The following is a 23961-nucleotide window of genomic DNA, read 5'->3' on the forward strand; positions in this document are numbered from 1 at the left end:
ATATCCAAAAATATATTTTCATATCTTCGTTACTTGCATGAAAATAAATATTTCACCTTCATTTTCATAGAAATGACTATTGTTATATTTAAGATAAATAATTAAAAAACAGGGTAAATATTTATTGTGGTACATGGAAATATGATGCCATATCAATTTGAAAATTTAAAAAATAAAAAACATAAATTTAGGCTTATAAAAAAACAATAAATTAGACCATCTAATAATAAATTAATTTCTAAATTTTAAGACTTAGTTATTGAAAAAGATAATTTATTATCAAAAAGACAATTAGATGATAAGTGTAAAAAAGACTAGCAGTAGTAGAAGAGTGAGAAAAGAAATAAAAAAAAAAAAAAACTAGTCTCATCAGACAGTGCTGTAGAAGAAGATGGAGATTCTGAAAGCTGCAATTCCAGAAAACCTGAAGCGAGCGATAGCGGATAGCGATGTGGATGACCTTGGCAGCACATGCTCTTCTCTTCACCGCTTCTTTCTTCACTTCCACCCATTTCACCAGGTAAGCTCTATCCTCAACCAATCCCTAATTTCTTTTTCCGACACGTTCTTGGTGGCTGTGTTGTCAGATGATCACTGAACTGGCTGATCCAAAGTACGCTCTGTCCGGTAAGAATAAGGACGCTGCGTTGAAATCCAAGCAGCTTGGCAATCAGTGCTTCTCCAACGCAGATTATGCTAAGGCCTTGGACTGCTACACTCAGGTTTTTTTCTTCTTTTTAACTTTAACTTTCCTTCAATTGTTCTCTCTCTTGTAGGTGATTGAAATGGGCTGTGCATTCATCGTCGAATTGAGAGGGTGCTGATAATGGCTTTGCATTTGCATGTTGCACCGTTTTGGTCTCGATGAAATTACTTAAATCTAACTCTAATGGCGTTCTTAAAAGTTAAAACTGAACTTGAAGGATTCTTTTCTACGTCCAAACCTAATAGTGCATGCTACGCTTGGTAGTATAGAGTGACAGGAACTGGAGACTGGGAATGATAAGCTTTCTATTTTACAACGGAGACTTCTAGGCTTCTAGCATTCTTCTATCAACCATAATGTAAATGGAGACTGGGAATGATAGCCGTTTTACTATTTTAACCTAATATAAAACCTTTAAATTGGGCACTAATTTTTATTCTAATTTTATTTCGTGTTTTAGTGAAGAAACTTTGTTAAACGTGCTCTATCAAAATGAAGAATGGATAGATACAATATAACTCATTTATAGCTTTCTTCCTTTATCAAGAAAGCTTGAACATATTGTCTCACTGTCTTTATAACCGTTCCTTACTTGCTCTTCTTGTAATATGATGGATAGGCATTGCGTGAGGCTCCATTAGACACTGGTGATATGGAGAGTAATCTTGTTGCAACATTGTATATCAATCGTGCTACTGTATTGCATGTAAGTTTCATTTTAAAGTTAGCCCCAAGTTCCTAACTACACTCGCATTTTTATTTAAAAAAAATAAAAGGCTTGATATTGCAATAGAGTATTCATGCATGCATGTTTCCTGCAGAAAATGAGTCTTTTAGTTGAATGCTTACGGGATTGCACTCGAGCTCTTCAAGTTTGTCCTAGCTATGCAAAGGTGAAAATCCGCTCCAGTAGTTAACTGTTTTTCCTCTGAGCCTACTTGTTTTATGTAGTTATACACCATTATAGAACCGGTTGAATCCTTGCATTTGTACCAGGTTTGTTTTGATATGTGCAAAAAATGTTTGTAGATCCAGTCATTCATGAGTGGTTAAAGAAATATCAATATCATATTTTTTTCTCAATACTTCGTGATGGAAGTATACATAATACAAAAAATGAATTTAGCAACAAAAAAGGTGATTAGTTTTCTTTGCATTTTGCCTTATTGCAATATTTGCAATTTTATTGGGGTTGTCTTGGGATTTCAGTTACTAACATGATAATTCAAAGTAATGTATATTTTGACGTGCTTTGTTTCTTCTTCCTAATGATCAATTTTTATTGTGGCGCAAATGGAATTTTTAGGAATGTGTTGATATAAGTTGTTGTGGCAAAGAATATAGATGCAAACTTAAATTCTAGTTTCAGTTCTTCTTTTAATAATTTACTATTTTGGCCTCAGGCATGGTACAGGAGAGGTAAGGCAAATGCTTTGTTGGGAAATTATAAAAATGCAATCTGCGATCTAAATGTGGCCAAGAGTGTGGAACCTTCAATGGGTGGGAGGAGACAAATAGAAGGTGAACTTAAAATTCTTTTAGACCAATGCAGAAGCACAACTGCAGTAGTACAAATACAACATAAGGAGAACAACTGCAATACTGTGGGTAAGAAGTTTTCTTTGTTAAGAACTTGTACTGCAGACTCTAGTAACTATCCAGTTGGTGAAGTCAAGGAATTGTTGAGTGTAGTTTCATTATGTTTATAGCATTAAAATATGTGTAAAGTGACATCTTGCATTCTGAATTGTTAAGAGTATAAGCTCGGGCCTTACTTGTATACCTAATGTGTGAATAACTTCTGTTGGAAGCTTCTAGAAAGCTCTAACTTGTAAGGTTGAAAAGAAACTTACAAAAGAGTAAAATTTGGAAAAAGGCAATATTGTTAAAAGAAGCATAATTACAAAATATGTTCTTTCTTCTATCAACATTAAAAAAAAATTACATAATCTCTTTGTCCAAGTCAGATTGTCACAAAAAAAAGAAGCATCACTAACATTCAAAAAATCATGCTTCAATTTAGCCACATATCAAGTAACTTTCTGTTGAAGTAACTAGAAGACTTCAATTAAAGATTTCTACTCTGTGAATCCTGTTTGGAAATGATTGTAGGTTGATTTTATTTTTGCCCTGCCTGCTGGTCAATGTTCTTTTAACATTTGGTGTAATTCGTATGTAATTATGTGTCATAGTGTTATTGTTAGGAACCTAGATATGCAGAGAAAGTTTCAAAAAACAGGGAAAGGGAAGAAAAAATAATGCTTTAGTAGTGCTTATTGAATTAAACAAAGAACCTAAGCAGAGAATTCTCCTTCCAAGGTTTTCCCCTTTCTTAGAAGATAGAATAGAGCTAATTCTTAGTCCTCAAATGATAACAAAACAAACTGAGTGATCTTCTACTCTAGCTATTTAAGCAAGCTACATGAATAATTCTGTAACTAACTACTTTTAACCAACTCTATCTACTTTGCCTTCTATCCTTTTATTTTTTTTATCATGTTCATGGGTCCTATCACCAGCTATCATAGTATATATTGAAAGAACCTTTTTTTTTTCACTCTTCCTGAGATAATATGATGGTAAAGTGAATTTGTGGCAGGTGAGATGCCTCACATAAAGCTACAGTGTGTCTCCACACCTGATAAGGGAAGAGGCATGGTGTCATCATGTGTCATTTCACCAGGTTCTTTGGTTCATGTTGAAGAACCTTATGCTATGGTAAGAAACAACTACATTCTCTGTAATATCATGAATTATAAATGTATTTATTTGTCTAATGTCCAATTTTAGTGATGTCAATGGCTTCATTCTGCTTGGATGGTGCACACTTAGTTTTTTAATTATTTTTTTTCTGGCTAAAATATACATGACCCCCATCAACTTAGGTTCATGTGCTATTTTCCTTATTTGCTTTCAGTTGAATCCATTAACATCCTAAACCTATATCATTGCTGTTTTGTAAACCGAACATTCTGTTTAAATAGTTATAAAATTCTGAATGCTTTATATACATGATAGTGCATTTGACCTACCGTAAGCAAAGAGAATTGTCAGGGAAAAAACTTACTGTTCTTCTTTCTTCTCTTTTTTTATGAGGTGATATAGGAGTGTATCTACTCGATTTAGTCTGTTATTTTCTTAAGCTACTGTTTATAGGCTTAACTATGGTTTTCTGTACTTTCATAGTTAGTTAACTAACTGACTAGAGTCAGTTGACAGTTACAACTGTAACTGCCTATATAAGCGGAGGTGTAACTGATTCTCGTTTGGGTTGAATATCACAATCTTTCACCTCAATTCTGTTTGTGTTTTTCTCTCTTCTGAGATTCGTTTAGGTGAGATGATGTTCAAATAGAACTGATGTAAAGGAAGAAATTTTACTGGAAATATAAAAGTCAATTGTTTTTTGTTTCTAGTTGCTAAGATGGAGGGAGCTTAAATGCGTGTGCCTGTGATTGAGAGAGAGTGTGCCTGTGATTGAGAGACATTGTGAGTGTAAGATATCAACTAAAGAGATTCTTTGGAAACTATTCTTTCTTCTTTATTTAGGTTTATTGTAAATATCAGGTGCATGTCACATACTCACATTCACAATTCTCTTTAGCTATTTAAATAGAACGGTAGCAAGGTTTGATTTACACAATCATACTAGTTTTGGGAGTTGGTTGCTTCAATTGGAAGCACGAGGGGGTAAATTGCAGATGAAATAGGCTTCAACTTCTTCGTCTTTTTAAATTTCCTTTTCAGAGAACTGGGGACTCCTGACTGCAATTTACAGCTCAGATTTTAAAATTGATTTACACCCAAGTTTTATTAAAACAAATTAATGCTTGTCATCTTATTATATAGAATTTACTTACATTCACTATTTTTTGAGAAAATAAGGACATTGTTAAAATATGTATAAAAGAGAAAATTACAGCAACATCCCCTAAGCTTTTATCAAATTGCACATAACCCCACCCTTTTTTTTATTTTCCTACATTAACCTTTGAAAACATTACACTAACATCCCCTTATGTATAAAAATATTACACCAACACTCCCTCAAATCTTGCACTAACACTCCCTACAAAGGAGGTGAATGTAATGGTTAAAAGCAGGGAGTGCTTGTGTAGTTACATGAAACCTCAGGGCGTGTTGCTGTAATTTGCTTTATATAAAATCATCCATGTGTCTTGATCAAAGAACTTAAGCTTTGTTCTAGACATGGCGTAGAGGTTGCCGGTGGTAAGACGACAAGCTGAGAGGTCCACCGAGGACAGTAAGTCTCTGGTGGAGAACGACTTTTGTTATGCCTATGTCAAGAATAACCTAAGTTCTGATACCACACAACGTTACACAGTAAACACTGTTATATTTACGTTTCAAGTCCAAAGGGCTCTTGCGTGAAGGGGTGTGTTAGAAATGTAATTCTAATATGAAATCATTCATGTGTCTTCACCTAACAACTTGCTTTTGGGATCGTTGGTTAACGTAAGACAAGATTTTTGTTGTCACTAGCTTTAACTTATAAACATGAGTCCTCAGTTTTCTTGATGTCAACGAATTAATGGTTTTCCTGTTCTGTATATTTGTATTACTTTAGGAAAACAAACTTATTCTAGGAAGTTAACTTGATAGTTTTTTTTATCGTGCAGATAATATTAAAGCAATGTCGGGAAACGCATTGCCATTATTGCTTGAATGACCTACCTGCTGATAGAGTTCCTTGTATATCATGTTCAATACCATTGTATTGCTCCCACCAATGCCAGACACGGGCAACTGGGCAAATGTTCAAGATTTACCCAGACTATAATGGCTTTTTTAAAAACTTGCCCAGTGATCTTGGAGAATATGCTGCTGAAGTTATTCAATGCAATGATTCTGAACAGGAAATTGGGGATATAACTGAACATAAACATGAATGTCAAGGTGTACATTGGCCTGTGGTACTGCCGTCTGAGATAGTTTTGGCTGGTCGAATACTTGCTAGGTTTTTGCTAAATAGCTCACCTGAAGATATTATAAACTTTGTGGAAAGGCTGGTATATTTTAAATGCATGCAGTTTTTCAGTTCAATTGATTGTGCTGTTGTCATTTGATTCTGAATAGCTGCTTGCTTATGGCTTTTGTTCTTCTCGTGCAGGAGCTTTCTCATTGTTACAAACAATTGCCATCTGAAAGCAAATTGGATTCACATATATATGCCATTGTATTATTATATTGTCTTCAACATTCTTGTGGAACTATGTTTTCCATAGATGAAGTCTCCATATCTCAGGTTGTTTTGGCACTCCTTTGTGTGTGTGCATGTGGATGTGTCTATTTGTACTTCTATTCATAACAAAATTTAGAGAACCATCATACACCATGTGTAGTAGAACATTTTTACAATATGATGTGTTGGAAAAGTCCTCTAAATTGTGGTCACCCTAGATAGAGAGGGTGTGTTGAAAGTCCCACATGGTGGGTAGCCATGAGCAAAAGGGGATATGTTGATATCTCACATCGACTAAAGATAGTGCCGAGATAAACTATATAAGTGGGGAGCAAGCCTAACCTTACAAGCCTGTCTTGTAGGATTGAGTTAGGCTCATAACCCACTTTTTGACATGATGGAGCAAGTATTTGTTGAAAAATGTAATTTATGTTGTTACTTTCTTGTATTTGTTTAATTGAAATAATCAGGTTTCATCATCTTTTGTCGATGCAGGTTGTCATAATTATTTCTCAAATTAAAGTGAATTGTATGACTGTTGTTCGTTTAAAATCAATAGACGCCCATGGATCAGGTCATTTTGGAGATTTTCCATTTCAATCTGGTGCTCATTCAACTAGTAATGTGGAACAGGTAGATATTTTGCTCACGTATATTTGAGAATTTAATTAGAATGCATTGATAGCCTAAGGGTTTTTTACATTGTCTTTCAATTACAAATTGCTATATATAGTGAGTTTGTTGACATTTATTATAACTGTGAGTTTAATGTTTATGCACTGATGGTGTAAAACAGTTTTACATTGTCATCCAATCACTAATTACCGTTTGAATTACTTTAAGATAATTATTTTAAAAGTCAACAAACTTACCATACATGGTGGGTTGTGATTGGATGACTGTGTAAAACTTTTTACACTGTCAGTGCACAACCTTTTTTCTCAATAACTATTATCTACTTTAAAAGTCATACTTTCATTGCATCATATTTCTTCTGATATGTTTTTTTGCTTGTGCTGTAGTTACTTGTGAACATTATTGCAGGTCCTACAATTATAATTTAGACATTGTTGGTGATGGTAATCTTTTCTTAGTGAGTATTGTATCCTTGGTGATTCTAAGTCATATTCTGTTATTTCTCTTAGGTCAGAGTGGGTAAAGCTATTTATAAAGCTGGCAGTTTATTCAACCATTCTTGCCAGCCAAATGTTCATGCATATTTTCTTTCACGCGCTCTTTATTTACGAACCACAAATGTTGTAGCAGCTGGGAGTCAGCTAGAATTGTCTTATGGTCCACAGGTAACTTCCTTTTGGTAATTAAAAGCTGTATTTAACATTGCTTTGCTAGTCAACCTTTTTGTTTACGGGGTCTGGAATTGTATTAGTATGACATGTGGGTTCAAGTCCTCCTTCTCCTCTACATCCAAAAAGAAAGCATAACCAGGAAAGAAAAAGTGATTTACTCAGGCTTTCAAATGTCAAGTCTGCTGTATAAATGTCATTGTTCAATTATTCAATACACAGTTCTGTTTTGCAGGTTGGGTTGTGGGATTGTAAAGATCGGCTTAATTTTCTCAAAAACGAGTATGCGTTTCATTGTCTGTGTACTGGTTGTTCAGAAGTTAATCGATCTGACCTTGTCCTCAATGCCTTCCATTGTGTCAATCCAAATTGTTCTGGTGCAGTGTTAGAAAGCAGAGTACTTGATTGTGAGATGCAGAAAATCAAGCACTTCCCTATTCCTGACCATGTAAGCCATTTAGAGGACATTTGTAGATACTGAATTACCATTGTTCTTTGCATTATAAATGTAGGTAAAGTTTAAATTGTGTGGTTTTCCTTAAGTGGTGTATTGATTTTCTTGAAATCACCTTAACAAATAACTATACGGAAACCATTCTTGTGATTGAGACACATAACATTATATAGAAAAATGAATATTATTTCTGATGATCTTTACTGAAGCTAAATACAACATATATAGAGACCTAACAATAAATGCTAACTTAGTTTTAGGCTACAAATCTGTACATAATAGAGGGAATAAGGAAATAAGGGAAGAAATCTGTGCAAATAAGGAAACAAATCATGTGCTACAGCATAAGCGAATAATTCATGTATAACAACTCTTTTTCCTATCTGAATATCAAGCAGCCTACCTCCACCTTCTATTCATTTTAGGCGGTGTTCTGAAAATGTCTACCAAACCATGAATTAAATACAGTTGAAGTTTGGTATAATCGAGTCTTCTGATTCATCCATATTCATGGAGATGTTTACCAGAAAATAATATGGATTGGCAATTCTGTCAATTAACATTTTAAAACAAATCACTATCATTGAACGACTTAGCATTTTCCTGCTGACCTGTCACGGAAGTTGCTCAAGGGTTGGAAAACTTGGATAGATGACATTTATGATGCATGTTTTCACTCTTTCAGGAATGAAATATTTTTTCCCTTTAATAATCCTTCACTCTTTCAGGTTGACAAGAATGATGACATTTATGAAGTATGTCATCATGTCTTCAAACAAAATGGTAAATCTATTCATATTCAACCTGGATACTGTTTGAAATGTGGTTCTTACTGTGATTTGGAGTCTTCGCATGCTGCAGTCGGTAAAGCTTTAGCATGCATAACAAGGTATGCACTGTTCAATTTGGCTCCTAGTAACCTTGTCCTTAAGTACACCTTTCCTTTTACTCTGAATATAATCACAGCTAATCTTGAATATTTCACAATTTGAGGCTAGCTTGATAAATCCTCTGATTTTTAATTCTGCATGAGCTCATTGTAAATAGTTGATGACAGCTTAATTTTGAGCACTTTTCATTCTGAAATATGGACATTACAGGTTGCAGGATGCAATATTGTCACAACAAATTTCAAGTATTATCATCTCTGATGCGTTGAGATCTCTAAAATTGCTAAGATTAAATTTGCATGCATACAACAAGCTCACTGCAGAGGTGAGTTTCAGCCTTCTACACTTAAAAACTCCTCCATTTTAATTCTAGTTTTCTATGTTTCTGCTAATAGGGGTGTGTGTTGGGTAGTCTTGGAATACCCAGTATTCAATAACTTCATAAGCATTGAATTTATCGATGTGAAATTAACATAATCATGAGATAGATAGGCCTTTAAAAGTTTTAAAACCAAATTGATATACTCCATTTTAATATACAACCTTGATTTTTCAAATGCCATTTTTTACTCCCATCTTGTAGCTCTATCTCTTTTTTTTCATTTCCCCTTACAATTATTACTTTCTCTCTAGCTTTCTCTTCCCCCAAGGATGTATACACCCCATTAGGGGTGTGAAAGCATCATTTTTGTTTAATATATAATATGTATTTCAAACTAGGTACAAATGATTATGACAGTAATACTACAATTCACATGCCTGGACCCCCCCCCCCCCCCCCTTTCTCTTCCCGCCTCAAAAACTTGATTAATCTTTTTTGAACACAAAATAAGCTAATCCAAACATGCACTCAATTATAGGATTGGTGAAAAATAACTGTCTGTAACAAACTATTGAATGGCATATATTGGTAGAGAAACAGCGTCTTGTGTTTTTAATACGATTGTTTAACTTTCATTCCATGAACATATGATGCATGCAGGCAGAAGACAGCATTGCCCAGGCTTTTTGTTTAGTGGGAGAATTACAATTATCTTTGGATCATTGTAAAGCATCTATCCAGGTAAAACATTTATTAATAAGCCTACTGTAGTACTGTCTTACAGGTTGGCTTGTTTCTGCCACTCGGCAAAAACTAAAACACAAGGGTTGGGAAGGATAGATTTGTTTCTGACTTCTTTATGGTTTGCTAGTATCCGTTTCTGTATAGCTAGGACCTATCAGTTATCAATATCGTTTTTCCAGTGGCTGAAATATAAGTATTTTTTAATGGAACTAAGAAAATTGTCCTACTACAATATGTGGTGTAGCACTGTTAAATCATGATTATAAGAGTATACTGTACCTCAAATATTTTTACTTAATGTAGTTAGGAGTTTTTAGTCTGTTAGCTGTGTCAACTAACTCTGGTTAGTTGACAGTTAGGTTTGTTGGCAGTTACTCGCTGCAACTATATAAACTCTCTTTGTAACTGTTTTCAGTTAGGTTGAATAACAACAGATTCTCAATTTTCTCTCTCTCAAACTCTCTGAAATCTAATAATGATGCGTTGCTAAATGCTATACGGTGACCTTGTGCGTCTAGAAATACAGATATGTGAAAAGGAAGAAAGCAGATCATAGAGAAACTCTAATATGATTGAATGTGTCAGTGAATTTCACTGTGCTCTAATAATCTATTTATAATTTACAATGAATAAAGATACATTGAATCTTTATGGTGAAATATGTACATAAATGAGGAAACAATGAGAGTAAAGAAAATAAAAGTTAATAGACTTTGAACACTCCCCTCAACATTTTGCACATAAAGGAATTATTTGTTTCCATTATTAACTTGATGTATATACTGCAAAGAATTTAGGTGGCCAGAGTTGTCATTACATAATGGTGAAGATGTTTGTGAATTGCTAAATGATGACAGCTATTTATGGTAGACGTATTTTGTAGTTCTGGTTCTAAATTTGCTTAGATGCGATGAGTGGTAGAAATGAGATGTCCTGCAATGTGCATATTAGTTAACATTTTTTCTGAGGATTTTATTATGGTAATATTGTGGCTTGGGTGGTGAGATTTGTTGAGAATGATTGCAATTGCAGATTTATTGTGGTGAATGAAGTCTTCTTGTAGAGCCATGGATATAGATATATGCTTGCTGAAACTTGTTTGTGTTGATTATGTGTTGTTGGGCGCTTTAACCATTCAACCATGGATGCTTAGTGACCTCAAACATCAAACACGGTGAATAACCAACTTCCAATTGAAGTGAAATCTTTTGAATTAATCAATGCAATTTAGGAGGATTTGATGGAAGCACATCAATTCAAATCCTGAATTTTTTAATTGAGAGATCAAGAACCCTTGCTATTTCTTAGATTCATGGACCAAATTCACACACCCAACACCATAGATAAAATAGTGGAAGACAAAATTTGTGTTGGTTTGGCACCTCTTGCTTATGTCTACTGAAACACTTCAAATTCTTAACTATCTCAATCAAGATTTCAAGTTTTGTGAAACATGAAAAAAACTCACCAGGTAGTGTATCTCCCTACAAATCCAAGCATCCTATTTAAGAGTTACAAGGAATGGTAAAAACACTCACTCACAAGAGACACTCACTACTTCAAGTGATCTCTCACACTCACTTCTCTGACTTGAGTGCCTCAACTCTTCACAAGACTTGTAAATAATGCATATTAGTGACTTCTCACCCTTCCAAAGGCACTGGAATGTCATTTCCTTTTTCCAAAATGGATTGTGCGCTCCTCCATAAGTTAAAAAATAACTTCCAGAAAGCAATTTACATGCATTTGGAATCACTAATTAAAGTTTGGAAAATTAAACTGTTATTCCCATAATTGATGTTTTACTTGTGCATGAATGCATTTCAATATTGTCTTGTTATCAAATTTATAAGTCTTTCCAAGTAATAGGTCTAAAGTATTCTGTTCTTTTGTGTTGCAGATTCTGGAAAAGCTATATGATACTGATGATATTGTTATTGCTTATGAACTTGTGAAGCTTTCTTCCATCCAACTTTCCTTGGATGATGGTACTGCTGTGGAAAGTATAAGTCGAATAGATGATATCTTCTCACGTTACTATGGACTTCATGCAGACTTGGTCTTCCCTTATCTTCAATACCTTAGGAGAGAAGTTGAGAAATTTTCAATGAAGGCTCTCCAATAAAATGCTTTTCCAACAAAGTGAGCTATAAAATGTGAGGTATAATGTCAACCACAGCTTAAATGACAGGTCATTTGATATGAAAGATATACTATAGTCAATGACCTCAAGAAAGATTACTCAAAGCTCACCCAAGTTGTTTGATAGTCAAGACATATTTCCCTTGAATATTCTCTGATGTGATTAGGTAAACTCAAATGACTTTTGCCTTAAATAGCATCTATCACGAGCCTTTAAAAATTGCCAGGTGAGACTGTCTTGAATAAGTGCCCAAATAGGCTCACTTAAGCAAGGCCTTCAAATATGATATTGGCCTCTAGAACTTCTCTCACTTAAGCGAGGTTGCACTGCAGCACTGGTACCATCTCAATGCCTCAATTAAGCCCCAGGATGACTCGCTTAAGCGAGGCTGCATCTTCAAGGAGCTCGTGCTCCACCCCCTTGTCCTCGAAGTGGTTAGTCCCCAGGCATATGAGCCATCCTACATGAGCTACATAGTCCTCCTGAGATGGGAAAGGATAGTCAATGGCTCTATTGTTGGCCAATGTGCGTTAATCTCATAGAGATCACATCTGGCCTCTCATCTACTCTCGCAATGGCATGGTGCGAGGTGGTGAAGGAGGTGTTGGAGTCACTGAGTCATCATCATCTCTTGGACATTGTTGGTTTGAATCTGATGCATGGGCGGGCAAAAGCAGCATTCACATCCACTTCATTGTGGGCACACAAGACTGTGATCGAAGCTGGGTAACCAGTGAGTCTTAGTGGTGGAGGTGACATTATTGTGGAGGCCCTGAGAAATGATGCCTCCAAGATCAATGGACATGCCTTTGATGATGGCATAGAGGAGATGAGCCTTGTCAGTTGGAATGTCTTAAGTATGTGAATTAGGATAGATGTTGAAGAGCAGAGTGATCATCCAAATCTGTGACAAAGTGATGAGTTCAGATCTGAGGATCCATTGGCTTGCCCATCTCCTTAAAGCCATTAGTCAAATTATTTGAAATTTTAAAAAGTCTCAAATTTTATTCGATACGTCTGTTGTGTAATGCATCGAGGAATGTAAGAAAGAGCCGAGTGAAATCTCATGTTGGTTTTCATTAAACTGGAAGCAGGAGTTTTTTTTTTTCAGTTCATACAAAGTTGATAAAAATAAACTTATTTCTACATAAGTTGAACTATACAGAGATTCACATTATGAATTTTAAGACTATTTTGTGTGTACATTTACACTAGTATTATAACATTAATGACTTCATGGAATATGATTTTTTTTTAATCAAACTATTGAATTCTTGACTATTTATGTCAAATTTGTAAAAACTAAACAATAAGATATTCAAATGATTTATATTTTATCATTTTTAAAAGTATATATTACATCAATTTTAACAATTAATTAAAGTAAATTTTATCATCAATGTATAGATGAACTCTTTTCACTAAATGTATTGTATATAATTGTTAAAATACTCATTTTAAAAAACAAGTGTATATATTTACAAATTTCAGAGATTTGTGCGACTTATATTAAAGGAAATATTTTATTAAAGTAGAGTAAGTATATTATAAGAAAATCAAATTTATTACTACTATCACCCGTAAAAAAAAATTAAAAAAAAATATGCGTTAACAAATCCCCGTATAAATAGACATAATGATTGGGCTTACGTTTCGGTAGAAGAGAGGCATTGATAAAAAATAGAGTTGAACTCGATGAAAAAAGATTTGTTGTAGGTTTAAATTAAATATTTTTTAGACTTAATATTTTTTTCATTTTCTTCCTTAAAATATTTTAGATAGTGTTTTCTCATTATTTAAAATATTTTTTTACTTTTCAAAGTGTTATCTAGAGCATTTTAAGAAAAAAATAAGAAAAACACAACTTATAAGGATTAAAATGAAAAAAAAAAAACAGGAAAATGAAAAAATATTAAAAATGTATTTAAGTCTTTTTCATAATTATTAACTCTAGTTTGACCTGACAAAACTGATTGAATAATTAGATTGATTTTATTACACCCGACTCAGTTTATCATCAATTAGCTTTTATTGTTTTTATTTATTTATTTTGTCAAATTGAATTTAATATTCTCCCTAAATATTTAGTCTTATAACAATGTTTTAATATAATAATCACTTTTTTAAAAGATAATTTAAAACCCATCCAAATGTTATCATGTTTGGATTTTTATGTTAAAAATAATTCAACCCAATTTGACCGATTGTTTTCAGTTTCAGTATTATAAAGTGTTTTTGACGAATTTTACTTTTGGAATCTGCTTTGCGATGATTAGATGTTGGAAATCAATGCAATGAAAGCATGTTATTTTTTATTATATAAAAAATATGATGCAGAACTGTTTTAATACTATATTGAAGCATTCGTCACACTTTCTATTTTTTTTTTCCTTCTCTTCGTAGCCACCAAGGGTCACGGATAAAAGCTACGAATTCAGAGTGAGAAGGATAACTATAATTCAGTTATCTACAATGATCAAAATTTCGAAGTAACAGCACCATATTCATGAACGTTTGGGACAACATTACAACAAAGAATCCAGCTATAGGAAAATTTCCTAGGGAAAGCCAGATGATATAAATTATAATTTTTGAAATACCGCGTCACAATTTAATGAATTTACAGCATTCCCACCAAACCCCACATTGCCATATAATTTATAACATCAACGCACTGAAATTATTTCTGATTTAGCTGTAGTTGATGCAACTAGCAGAAGAAATAGGAAGAACTCCATATTAAACCTGACAAAATCCATGTGCCGGGATGATGGCAAAATTAATGGTAGTTTCCCATGGCACTAATGAAACTTTGACTCGGAGGGCTTGCTTCCCCTAAAAGCTGAAAGAGAAAAGAATGACCTTGACGCTGTAACATGAACATGCAAAACAAAACAGGAAGGAATTAATAAGGATCACCATTGGTGAAAAAGAAAATGTGGGATTCCATGGCATATAGGAGCACTAAAATCATATTTACAAGTCTTGGGGTCATGGAGTGAAAGACTGACCTCTTGTGGTTGAACCAGCACCTAAATCTCGTCCATCTCGCATCTTGTGAGAACCCTTGCCATCATCTCTACCTGCAGCATGGCACAAATCTATAGAAGATGAGAATATTATTGACATGAGGAATTAGTAAAAATACAGCTTACTGACTCTCAAGTCTCAATCAGTTGAGAGTAACATAAACAACAGCATGAAGAAACAAGCATAAAATTATGATAGCATTATCTTTTCGAGTTGACTTACAGTCCCTGCTAAGTTCCTTGTTCCCAAGGGTGCTATAGTTCATTTTCATAAGTTTAGCCAAGATGTGCCCCATATAACTGAACCAGAGACTTCCAGATAATATTAAGCATTAACTAAGTAGGGTATCACTAATTAACTACGTTGCAAGCAGGTATGCAGGCAAGAGTTTCACCTCAAGACAGATAGGGATGAGCACAAGGGAAGCATCTAATCTTTGAGCTTTTCTAGAATATGTTAGGAGAAGAAATAAAAGAGAAAGGTGAACAACATTGATGGATACCAAACTTTATGGCAATGGCATCAGGTTCGAATCAGAACAAAGCAAAAGGGGGAAATGTACTAGTACCTAAATTTCTTTCATATCCTTCATGTACTGAATTTTTCGGTTGTCCGTAGCTTTTCACATTTTGTGCGGCCTTTCTCAGTAGATTATCAGCATTCCTTTTATTAGAATTTTTAAATTCCTCAGCATCATCCTCTCCTTCAGAAAAAACAGATGGGCTAGACCAGCCAGTGGAACCTGTATCGCCCTTGCTCTTCCGAGCAAATTTCAGGAGTCTTTTCAAACCTTTGGGTGCATTTTTTTGGTATATCATGGCAGGAGGATTCTCAGCATTTCCCCACTCACATGTGTCAGGTTCACTACTTTCTTCTTGCAGCATCTGTGACAGAGAATGACGAACACGAGGACTAGCTGATCCCACTGGGGCAGCATTGGCTAGAGATGCAGATTGGAAGGTGTCATCCTCACATGGCTTGGGCATTTCCAGATCCTCTTCTGTCTCCAACCAGGCAGAAGGTGATATGGTTGATTCTTCTTCATTCCTTATATTTATGGAAGACTCTCCTGTGTATGTTAAGACCTCACCATCTGTAGGATTTTGGTCCAAGTTTTCTGTCTCACCGCATTGCAATTGGTTATGTATCTGTGGGTCTGGTTCTGTAGCAGCATTCTGATGAATAGGTGTCATTGTGTCCCCATCTGAATGCTGACTGACCAAGTCAGAAGCATTGACAACCAACTCACTTTCTTGATCTTCAATAAGATCTGCACTTACTCTCAGAGATTTGTCCATCTTAGGAGGACCTTTTTTCTTGTTAAGATCAGCAGTTCCATGCCCCATTCGAGAACCCTTGCGTAGAAATGGTTTTGATTCCAATGGCACCACACTGCTTTTCTTGGTTCCCTTGTTACCAATGCTAGTCTTTGAAGGAACAGAGGCTTCTTCAGAAGCTTTCGTCACTTTTGCTTTGACTGCCTTGCTCTTGTTTGGGACAGCTGGCTGCCGCTTCTCATTCATGCTTTTGAGGCTCCTGGCATTATTGGTCTGAGGTTCTTTCTCATTTCTGTTCCGGGGCAGAGATTTTTCCCTTTGGGTGCTTGGTTGGGGAACAGATGTTGACACTGGCTTACGATGTGTTGGGGTGCTGTTAGCAGATGAAATTCCACCACGAGCTTTGGCGGGGGATGTCCCAGCTGCCCTTGGTGAAGGTGTTGCTGACCAAGACTTACGTGTAGCAGGCATGGGAGATGTTCTAGATGATGTTTTTTTCATAGTTGAAGGTTTAGAGGTTTCCTTTGGGGAATTTGCAGGTGGAGTTGAATTTCTAAGAGAACTTTGGGGCAACCTTGGAGAACTTTTTTTACTTGCACTCACACTTTTGGACATTTCAACCTTCCTCTTATCAAGTAGTCGCTGCATTTGTCGAAATTGTGCTTCTTTTTCTACTTGTTTTCCAGCCTTTGCTCCTCGAAGTTTTGCATCACGTTTTTCCTTATAATTATCGTAAGACCCTCCTCTCTGCTCAAATGAAATATTCTGGTTTCTGCTGGGCTGGGACTTCCCAAATAAAACAGGCTTGCTTTCGACCATTTTTTTAAGAATTTGGTTGAACTCTTCTTGCTTTCGTTGATTCCACTCTGCTGATGCTGCTAACTTTTTGTTAGTTTCCTGTTTTACTGTTGGGTTGGTTTCATCTGGATTATCTACAGCAACATAACCTATATTTTCCTGTCTTTCTGGTTTTACATCATGATCAGTGATCTCATTATTATTGTGACATTCCGAAATAAAATCAGACACCACTCCTACTTCTGAATTTCTAGGAGCCTCAGCATGTACCACATCATTAGAAGTCACTGGAACAGGATCTTCAGGAACATATTCTGGCTGGTCTTGAACAGAGGTTTCCCCCATACCGGCACTCCATCTTCTCAATACAGATTTATTTGTACTAACAGAAACATCTGCTAATGACTTCCTCTTCTGAATATCTGTAGTTTGATCCCGCTGTTTGCTTTCAAAAAGACTGATGGCATCTTGTACAGTTATCCTCTTTACATCAATTTCTGACTTTTTATTGGGTAGTTCAGATACTTCCCCTTCAAAGTCATTTTCAGCAGCATCTTGTACAGTTATCCTCTCTCTGCCAGGAAAATAATTGAGGCTCTTGATAGTTAATGCAGCAGCTCTGCGGGGTCCAGCTCTTCCTATTTGGACCCTTCGCATTGGGGATGCTGACCTTCTGGGTGTTGCAGATCTTACTAGAGAACGACTTCTCTCGGCAGATCTTTGGTCCTCATCACTAGAGTTAGAAGATTCCTCACTTTCTGTTGAACTGTGTCTCTCAACTTGGGCCGCTTTTGCTGGTGAAACACCATACTTAACTGGTGTATCTGAAGGTAATGGTTTGGAAACCTGCAGGTTTTTAACAGCCTCGTTTGCATCATCTTTGGTCACATCACATGAGTGCAAGGTTGTTTCTTTGCTCAGGGGGGCAACATCCTGGCTCTTTTGAGTAAGTTCTATAAACTTGCATAAAGAATGCCTGAGAACATAGACACAATGCATAGAACACATGCTTAGCAATGTCTTAAATAAAAAATACACAAGTCCAATCCAGAACTTGCAAGTCTACATTCTTAGGGCCAATGAACATATTATATTAAATCAGTCTGAAATTTACTCTATATTAGTGGCACCAAAATGTTGAGAAAATTTAGCTAAACAAGTCAGATCTTCCGGGGAGCATGTAGCACCAGTGGCCTTGCTAAAAGTTTCAGCTAACTTGTCGCTCAAAGCTGTTAGTCTTAGGTCCATTGCTCGTAACAATTCATTCCTGGCAGCATATTTTCAGAAAGCTTAATAGTGGGTGCAGCCAATCTATATCTGCTAAATGTAATGTAACAGTCACAAGAACATACTTTGAAGCATCGGATGACACAATGTTAACTTCAGGCTGTTCATATGCAATAAATTGTTAGAGGAAACACAATGTAAAATCAAGTAAAAACCTGACAATTAAATAAGTTGCTTTTTTTATAATAGACTAATAGTGTGAATGAATTTGCAAAATGAACCCACTCTAAAGCATTGGAGAAAAGGCATTACTTTGGAGGTTGGTGCTTCACCATGAGAGCTATAGGTACCATCTGTCAAGTGGGAAATACAATTAAAATCAACAGAAACTACAGAGAACAATGATGAAGCTATTTATGGCAAATAAAATATTATCATACAAAAGATATCAGAAACCTGACACCTAGTCCCATTGGTTGGTGGTAACAAACAAGAATCAAGAATCAAGAATCAAGAATCAAACTACATAGAATTTAGTTAAAATTACCTTTTTCCCCACTTTCAAGATGATCCTGATTGCCCTAATTTCAGAAGACAAACACTAATCAGAAACTTAACACATCAAATTCCAGTATTGATTTAATAAAAGACAGAGAATCACCTTCCCATACAAAGAAACATGAAATTCCTTTGAATCCTCCAACTGAGACATCTCATCTAGGATACTACTGATGGCATGTATCAAATCTGGTGAACTAGCAAAATGAAGGAACCTAAGAAGAAAAATAATATTAGAGCTAGTAAGCTTTTCCTATAAGTAAATGCAAAGGAGAAATAAATAAACCATTCTTTGATAGAAACCTTTGAACAGTTGCTTTGGAAAACCATTCAGCACCATGCAGATTTTCTGGTAATTTAAGATCAAAGTTTGTATCAAATCCTTCAGCATGTAAATCATTTATTGCAGGTAAATGAGGCAACAAATGTTCCAAATGTCCAGCTGCTACTTTGTCGGATTGTTTCCCCTTACAGACAAATGCCTCATACCTATCCCACCACCACAGAGAGAAATATGTAAATATCCAGTAAAAAAACAAAATTTATAACATTCACATAGGGAACAGATTAAGCATAAACTATTTAATGCACAATTGATAGTACTGAAGGAAGCTAATGATATAATCTATTATTGATTTAAAAGTGAAAATTATTCACGTTTTATTTTACAGGTCTCTTTTAACCTCAGTGAAAATTGATATTATCCTTTTAAATGATGGGGTTGGATCTAGAGGTGGAACTGAACAACAACAACTACAACAAAGCCTTATCCCACTAGGTGAGGTCGACTGCATGGATCACACGATGCCTTTCGGCACGATTAAAAATCAAAGTTTCAAAAATATTATTAAGTCTAAGATCTCCCTTGATGATTTCCTCCAACGTCCTTTTCAGTCTCCCTCTTCTTCTTTTCCCGGGCTAAAAAACATGCAATCTACTCTTCTAATTGGCGCCTCTTGAGACCTTCTTTGTACATGCCCAAACCACCTTAATCGATTTTTTGTCATCTTTTCCGCAATGGGTACTACACCAATCTTCTCTTGTGTAACGTCATTCCGGTTTCTATCCTTTCTAGCAGGACCACACATCCATGTTAACATTCTCATTTTTGCTGCTCCCATCTTTCTCACATGTTGTCCCTTTAAGTCCAGCATTCACTACTACCATATAGTATAGCTGGGATATTTCATTTCATTTTATGATTAGGTTTTCATTTGGAATTCTCCCACAGAATATATTCCATTTTGAAATTCTTTAAAGGACATCATAAACATCATCTTTTACAATTAGAGGAAAATCATGCCCTTTGTTCCTTCATTTCTGCTTTCTACTATTAAAAAATAGAAATGTACATATACTAATACTATTTCCTCAAAAATATGAAGTTTTTCCAAGTTTTTAGTTCAGCAATGTCACATTTTGCAATAAAAGTCAAATACCGAGAACGGTTTTTACTTTAAAATGATAAAATGATAAGGGTTTTTTTTTCTCTGGATATAAGAGAAAAACTATCACAAAGAAGAGAAGGGAGGAAATGAACATCTAAAAGGAGGATAAGAAATCCTTAAACAACTTCAAAATATAATAATAAAATAAGTTCCCATGAGATTATTACAAAATGAAAAAAGCATGTGAGGCCCAATTCTAACAACACGAAGCATTAAAGCTAACCTTTTTAGGTTAGGAAAAATCTGAATTGAAGCATAATCCAAAGTTGCAGTAGCATCTATCGCCTCCTCCATTTCCGAAAATTTAGATGAAAAACAAAGGAACGTGAACCTGAAAGAAAAACAGCAAGTAGAGAAAATACATGCTCAATTTCACTCTGAATTTATTCAATACTCTGAGAACAATAATAAACAGCCACCATATTCATGCAACTAAATAACACTTCACTATCTTAAATTATAAAATTTTAAACCATCCTTAACAGTAACACGGAAATTATGCTACAATTAAACTAAATATAATATAGAAAAAAGGTCGATAAAGACACAATGTAAATAAAGAGTGCTTAAAAAACTTACGAAACGTTTTCTTTTCAAATATGACAGTCTGATTATCAGCAAACTCTTCTGTTTCACATCATTACCATGAACAAAAAAACAAAAACAAAACAGAAAATTCTCATTTCAGAAAAACGAACCAAAAAAAAAAGAATAATAAACAGCACAAGGAAACAAACAAAGGAAAACAAAAAAAAAAGGTTCCGAAACACAATAAAACGACGCGCGGTTACAATCAAAAGGCGATATTCGGATCAAGAGAGAAAACGAAACAGCTAGATATGCGTGCATTGAAGTCAGATCTAGCACGACACCTACCATCTCTATCAAAAAAACAAAAAACAAAAAGATAAGATAAATCGCAGAAAGCGTAAATTGCAGAATAGCGGATAAGCGAGCAAATCTTGGATTCTTCAAAAATGACCAAAGCGGGGGAGCGAGTTTAAAACCAATGGCAATAGAACAAGAAGATGATGGAGCAAGAGAAAGGTGTTCGAAACTCTCACCTCTCACCTTGCTCTTCTAACTACCACCGTTTGAGATCTGAGAACGAGTTTTGTTGTTCATATCAGACAGAGAGAAATGAAGAGAAAGAGAAAATGATTTTCGAAAAAACTGTGCTGAAACTGAGAGCGAGAGTTAGAGACTGAGGCGAATTTGAATCTGCGAGATGAGCAATGAGTGATGAGCGAGGTATGTAAGAAGAAAGACACAGTGATGTGTGTTGTGGTCCGCCAAGGTAACCACACTACACTAATGCTCAACACGCTACTCCATAGTGTCAAATGTGCTTTCTTCTTCCCGCGCGTGCCTCTCACGCTTACTACCACTTTTCTTCTCTCGGTTTTTCCTTTCCCTCCTTTCAATAAAATAAAGTAGATCAACTTATAAGATTATTTTAATTTAATTAATAATTTTAAATTTGAATTATACTATTCAAACGTATCAATAAAGAGTTTGGTTCTAAGTCGGTGATTCATGTTTTATAATAAATTCACATGCAAATTTACAAAATAACACAGAAATTAGAATTTTTACTTCCTGACTTAAGACATGTCAATTGACTGAATGTCCAATCAAACACGTTATAAGTATTTAGAGGAAGATTTTTGTCATTAATAAATAACTCTACTCAAGTTAAACAAGATTAGTTCTAGTATCCATTAAGGTAAATCTAATAACTGAGAGTTGGATAGACTCATTTTAAATTCAAATTTTATTGTAATATTATTAAAAAAAGAAAAAAGGAACTCCAATAAAAATAACTTTACTTTTATTTCGGCATTCCTTTAATTAAATTATGTTGTGGGGGTTTATCTTTGCATTGATGGATGAGAATGAGATGGGATGAATACATTTGTGTGAGTAATTTAAGTATATTGTGTGTGGGCGTTATTCAGCAACGGGCAGGTGGACAAATCAAGAGAGACACAGATTGGGTTTGAGAAATGAGAATAAACGACAATTCTCACCGCAACCAAATGCACAACACGCGTGCATTTGGGGTTTCCAGATCCACACATATACACGTTCCTCGTCAAATTTGAAATTTGTATCTACTCCCATAAGATAACTTGTCCATTGTCGGTAATTTACGTGTGTGCAACATGCATGACCCTCAAATTCAACAAAAATAAATGTCTCTATGATAATATATTTTGGTACAAATCCGTCTAATTTCTTTTTATTTAAGATACGGATATATAGGGACAACAATCACAACATATACAATTCCGTCTATTTATCTTGTCCCTCTCTCGTCTTATCCTCGTCACTCGTCAGAAAAAGGTACGCGCTCTACGAAGTAGACAAATAGCGAAAGCCTTTCCCATATTTATTTATCTACAACAAACGCCTAATTTACTCTTTGAAAAATCACTTGATTTAATTTAGTTTTTTTTTAGAAAAAGTTTCTAAATAATCATTTAATATTACAAGCGTAAATATTTTAGCTTTTTAATTATTTGTTTCTATTTTTAATACATGTTTTATTTCTAAAAAAATAAATGAGTATTAATTTAGCATTTGAGAAAATTATTGATCAGCTGAGTTGCTTCTTGAAGATATGAGTTGAAATGATAAAGAATTAAAATGTCACACATTATAATTTTTAATTTTAGGGGACTATTCAATGATTTTTTTTCTGTAACAACTGAGTCAAGTAATTTTTTTATGAATCGAATTGATTATTTATTCATATATATAGGGGTAAATTACATGTGTATCGCTTAAAATATAAATACTCCAGTTTTTTACATTAGTTTGACTTCCTTTAATCTGTATAACTGCATAAAAAATTATAGAATGTGTTAATTGGAAGGGTATACGGTATTATATTTTTATACAAATTAAGAGAAGTTTGTGATGGGGAAAAAACTATAAATTAAAAATTTGTTAAATCTTAGGGGTGTGGATGAAATTTGCCCATTATTTATTTACGCTGAATTTGGTTACTTTGTTGTACGGTGGATAATTATTATAAGCATTTTGAAACTTTAAACTATTATTAAGTTACTTGTATTTTATATAATTTTAAATTGTTTCACTATCATATTTTTATTCTATTGAATATGCTCGAACTTTCGTTTAAATGAGATGAGAACAAAGTAAGAGATTAAATAAAGAAATCATAACCTAATTTTTGTTTGTGTCCATGTCGCACATGTAACACAAAATTTGATTATATCAATCAGTCTAGGATCCGCTTAGATGATTAAACGACTGCATGAAGCGCAGAGGCAGGGACCAGATCCAAGATCTGAATCATTAATCATATCAACTTTTCCTCAGCAAGAGAGAGAAAAATGCACCGATTCTTATAAATTTTAAAAAGTAAAATGATTAATTTTAGCGAAAGAAAACAAAATCACACCGAGCAAGTAGCCTGGCAAGTAATTAATTTTACGGATCTAATTGTACTTTTAATCGTGTGCTTCACAAATAACTTGATATAGATAACCCTAAATTTTCTGATGTAAAATTTGAATAATGCTATCCGTAACAATTGTAAAATTATATATACCTTCCTTCCTATATCACTTCCTATCAAATGTCGTAAACCGGCCCACGACCAAGGTGGATTCCACTTCATCCCTAACCGGCCGTTCAGTGAAAGTGGAAGGCAAAGTTTAGTGTGTCAGCTTTTCCTAGGACTAGATGGTAGCTGGCAGAAAAGAAACTATAGGAAAAAGTAGGATAGAATAGAACACAAAAAAGTGAATTTGATTGGAGTACCGGAAACTTGAGAAGGAAAGGTTAGCAAATCGTAAAGCTACCACTCTACTGATTATTGATTGCTT

The 23961-nt window shown here is 34.7% G+C and overlaps 2 protein-coding genes across 8 annotated transcripts; one reads left to right on the forward strand and one right to left on the reverse strand.

The window, feature by feature from the left end:
- Nucleotides 1-308: 308 nt before the first annotated feature.
- Nucleotides 309-12953, forward strand: LOC100783548 (SET and MYND domain-containing protein 4). Its single transcript, XM_003527962.5, has 15 exons — nt 309-520; nt 588-722; nt 1326-1412; nt 1528-1599; nt 2110-2314; nt 3306-3424; nt 5347-5736; nt 5838-5972; nt 6405-6542; nt 7055-7210; nt 7449-7661; nt 8396-8556; nt 8768-8882; nt 9540-9620; nt 11524-12953. Exons 1-15 carry the CDS (start codon nt 392-394, stop codon nt 11746-11748), a joined length of 2361 nt encoding a protein of 786 aa, XP_003528010.1. The 5' UTR covers nt 309-391; the 3' UTR covers nt 11749-12953.
- A 1295-nt stretch (nt 12954-14248) lies between these two features.
- On the reverse strand, nt 14249-21548 carry LOC100784082 (COP1-interacting protein 7). Of its 7 annotated transcripts, none has more exons than XM_041016471.1 (12): nt 21169-21547; nt 20684-20731; nt 20328-20435; nt 18960-19145; nt 18760-18871; nt 18646-18679; nt 18384-18451; nt 18224-18258; nt 17986-18138; nt 15365-17847; nt 14778-14849; nt 14249-14635 (listed from the first exon to the last, which is right to left on the reverse strand). In XM_041016471.1, the coding sequence occupies exons 3-12, from the start codon at nt 20396-20398 to the stop codon at nt 14568-14570; spliced, it is 3282 nt and encodes a 1093-aa protein (XP_040872405.1). In that variant the 5' UTR covers nt 20399-20435; nt 20684-20731; nt 21169-21547; the 3' UTR covers nt 14249-14567. The 7 variants fall into 7 exon arrangements, with proteins under 7 accessions (XP_040872405.1, XP_040872408.1, XP_006581700.1 ...); XM_041016474.1 differs by having other exon boundaries at nt 18411-18451; nt 21169-21546; XM_006581637.4 differs by lacking the exon at nt 20684-20731 and having other exon boundaries at nt 14249-14608; nt 21169-21548.
- Nucleotides 21549-23961: the final 2413 nt, after the last annotated feature.

This window comes from Glycine max, chromosome 6 (genome assembly GCF_000004515.6).
Source record: "Glycine max cultivar Williams 82 chromosome 6, Glycine_max_v4.0, whole genome shotgun sequence".
NCBI lineage: Eukaryota > Viridiplantae > Streptophyta > Magnoliopsida > Fabales > Fabaceae > Glycine > Glycine max.

Excerpts from the sequence above, each read along its gene's own strand:
- LOC100783548 (XM_003527962.5), top strand. The coding sequence starts at position 392 with ATGGAGATTCTGAAAGCTGCAATTCCAGAAAACCTGAAGCGAGCGATA. Across the intron at positions 521-587 it reads ACTTCCACCCATTTCACCAG|ATGATCACTGAACTGGCTGA; the intron begins GTAAGCTCTATC and ends CTGTGTTGTCAG. Across the intron at positions 9,621-11,523 it reads ATTGTAAAGCATCTATCCAG|ATTCTGGAAAAGCTATATGA; the intron begins GTAAAACATTTA and ends TTTGTGTTGCAG.
- LOC100784082 (XM_041016472.1), bottom strand. The coding sequence starts at position 20,398 with ATGGAGGAGGCGATAGATGCTACTGCAACTTTGGATTATGCTTCAATT. Across the intron at positions 18,872-18,959 it reads TCCAAAGCAACTGTTCAAAG|GTTCCTTCATTTTGCTAGTT; the intron begins GTTTCTATCAAA and ends TTTTCTTCTTAG. Across the intron at positions 14,636-14,777 it reads TGCTGGTTCAACCACAAGAG|CGTCAAGGTCATTCTTTTCT; the intron begins GTCAGTCTTTCA and ends TTCATGTTACAG.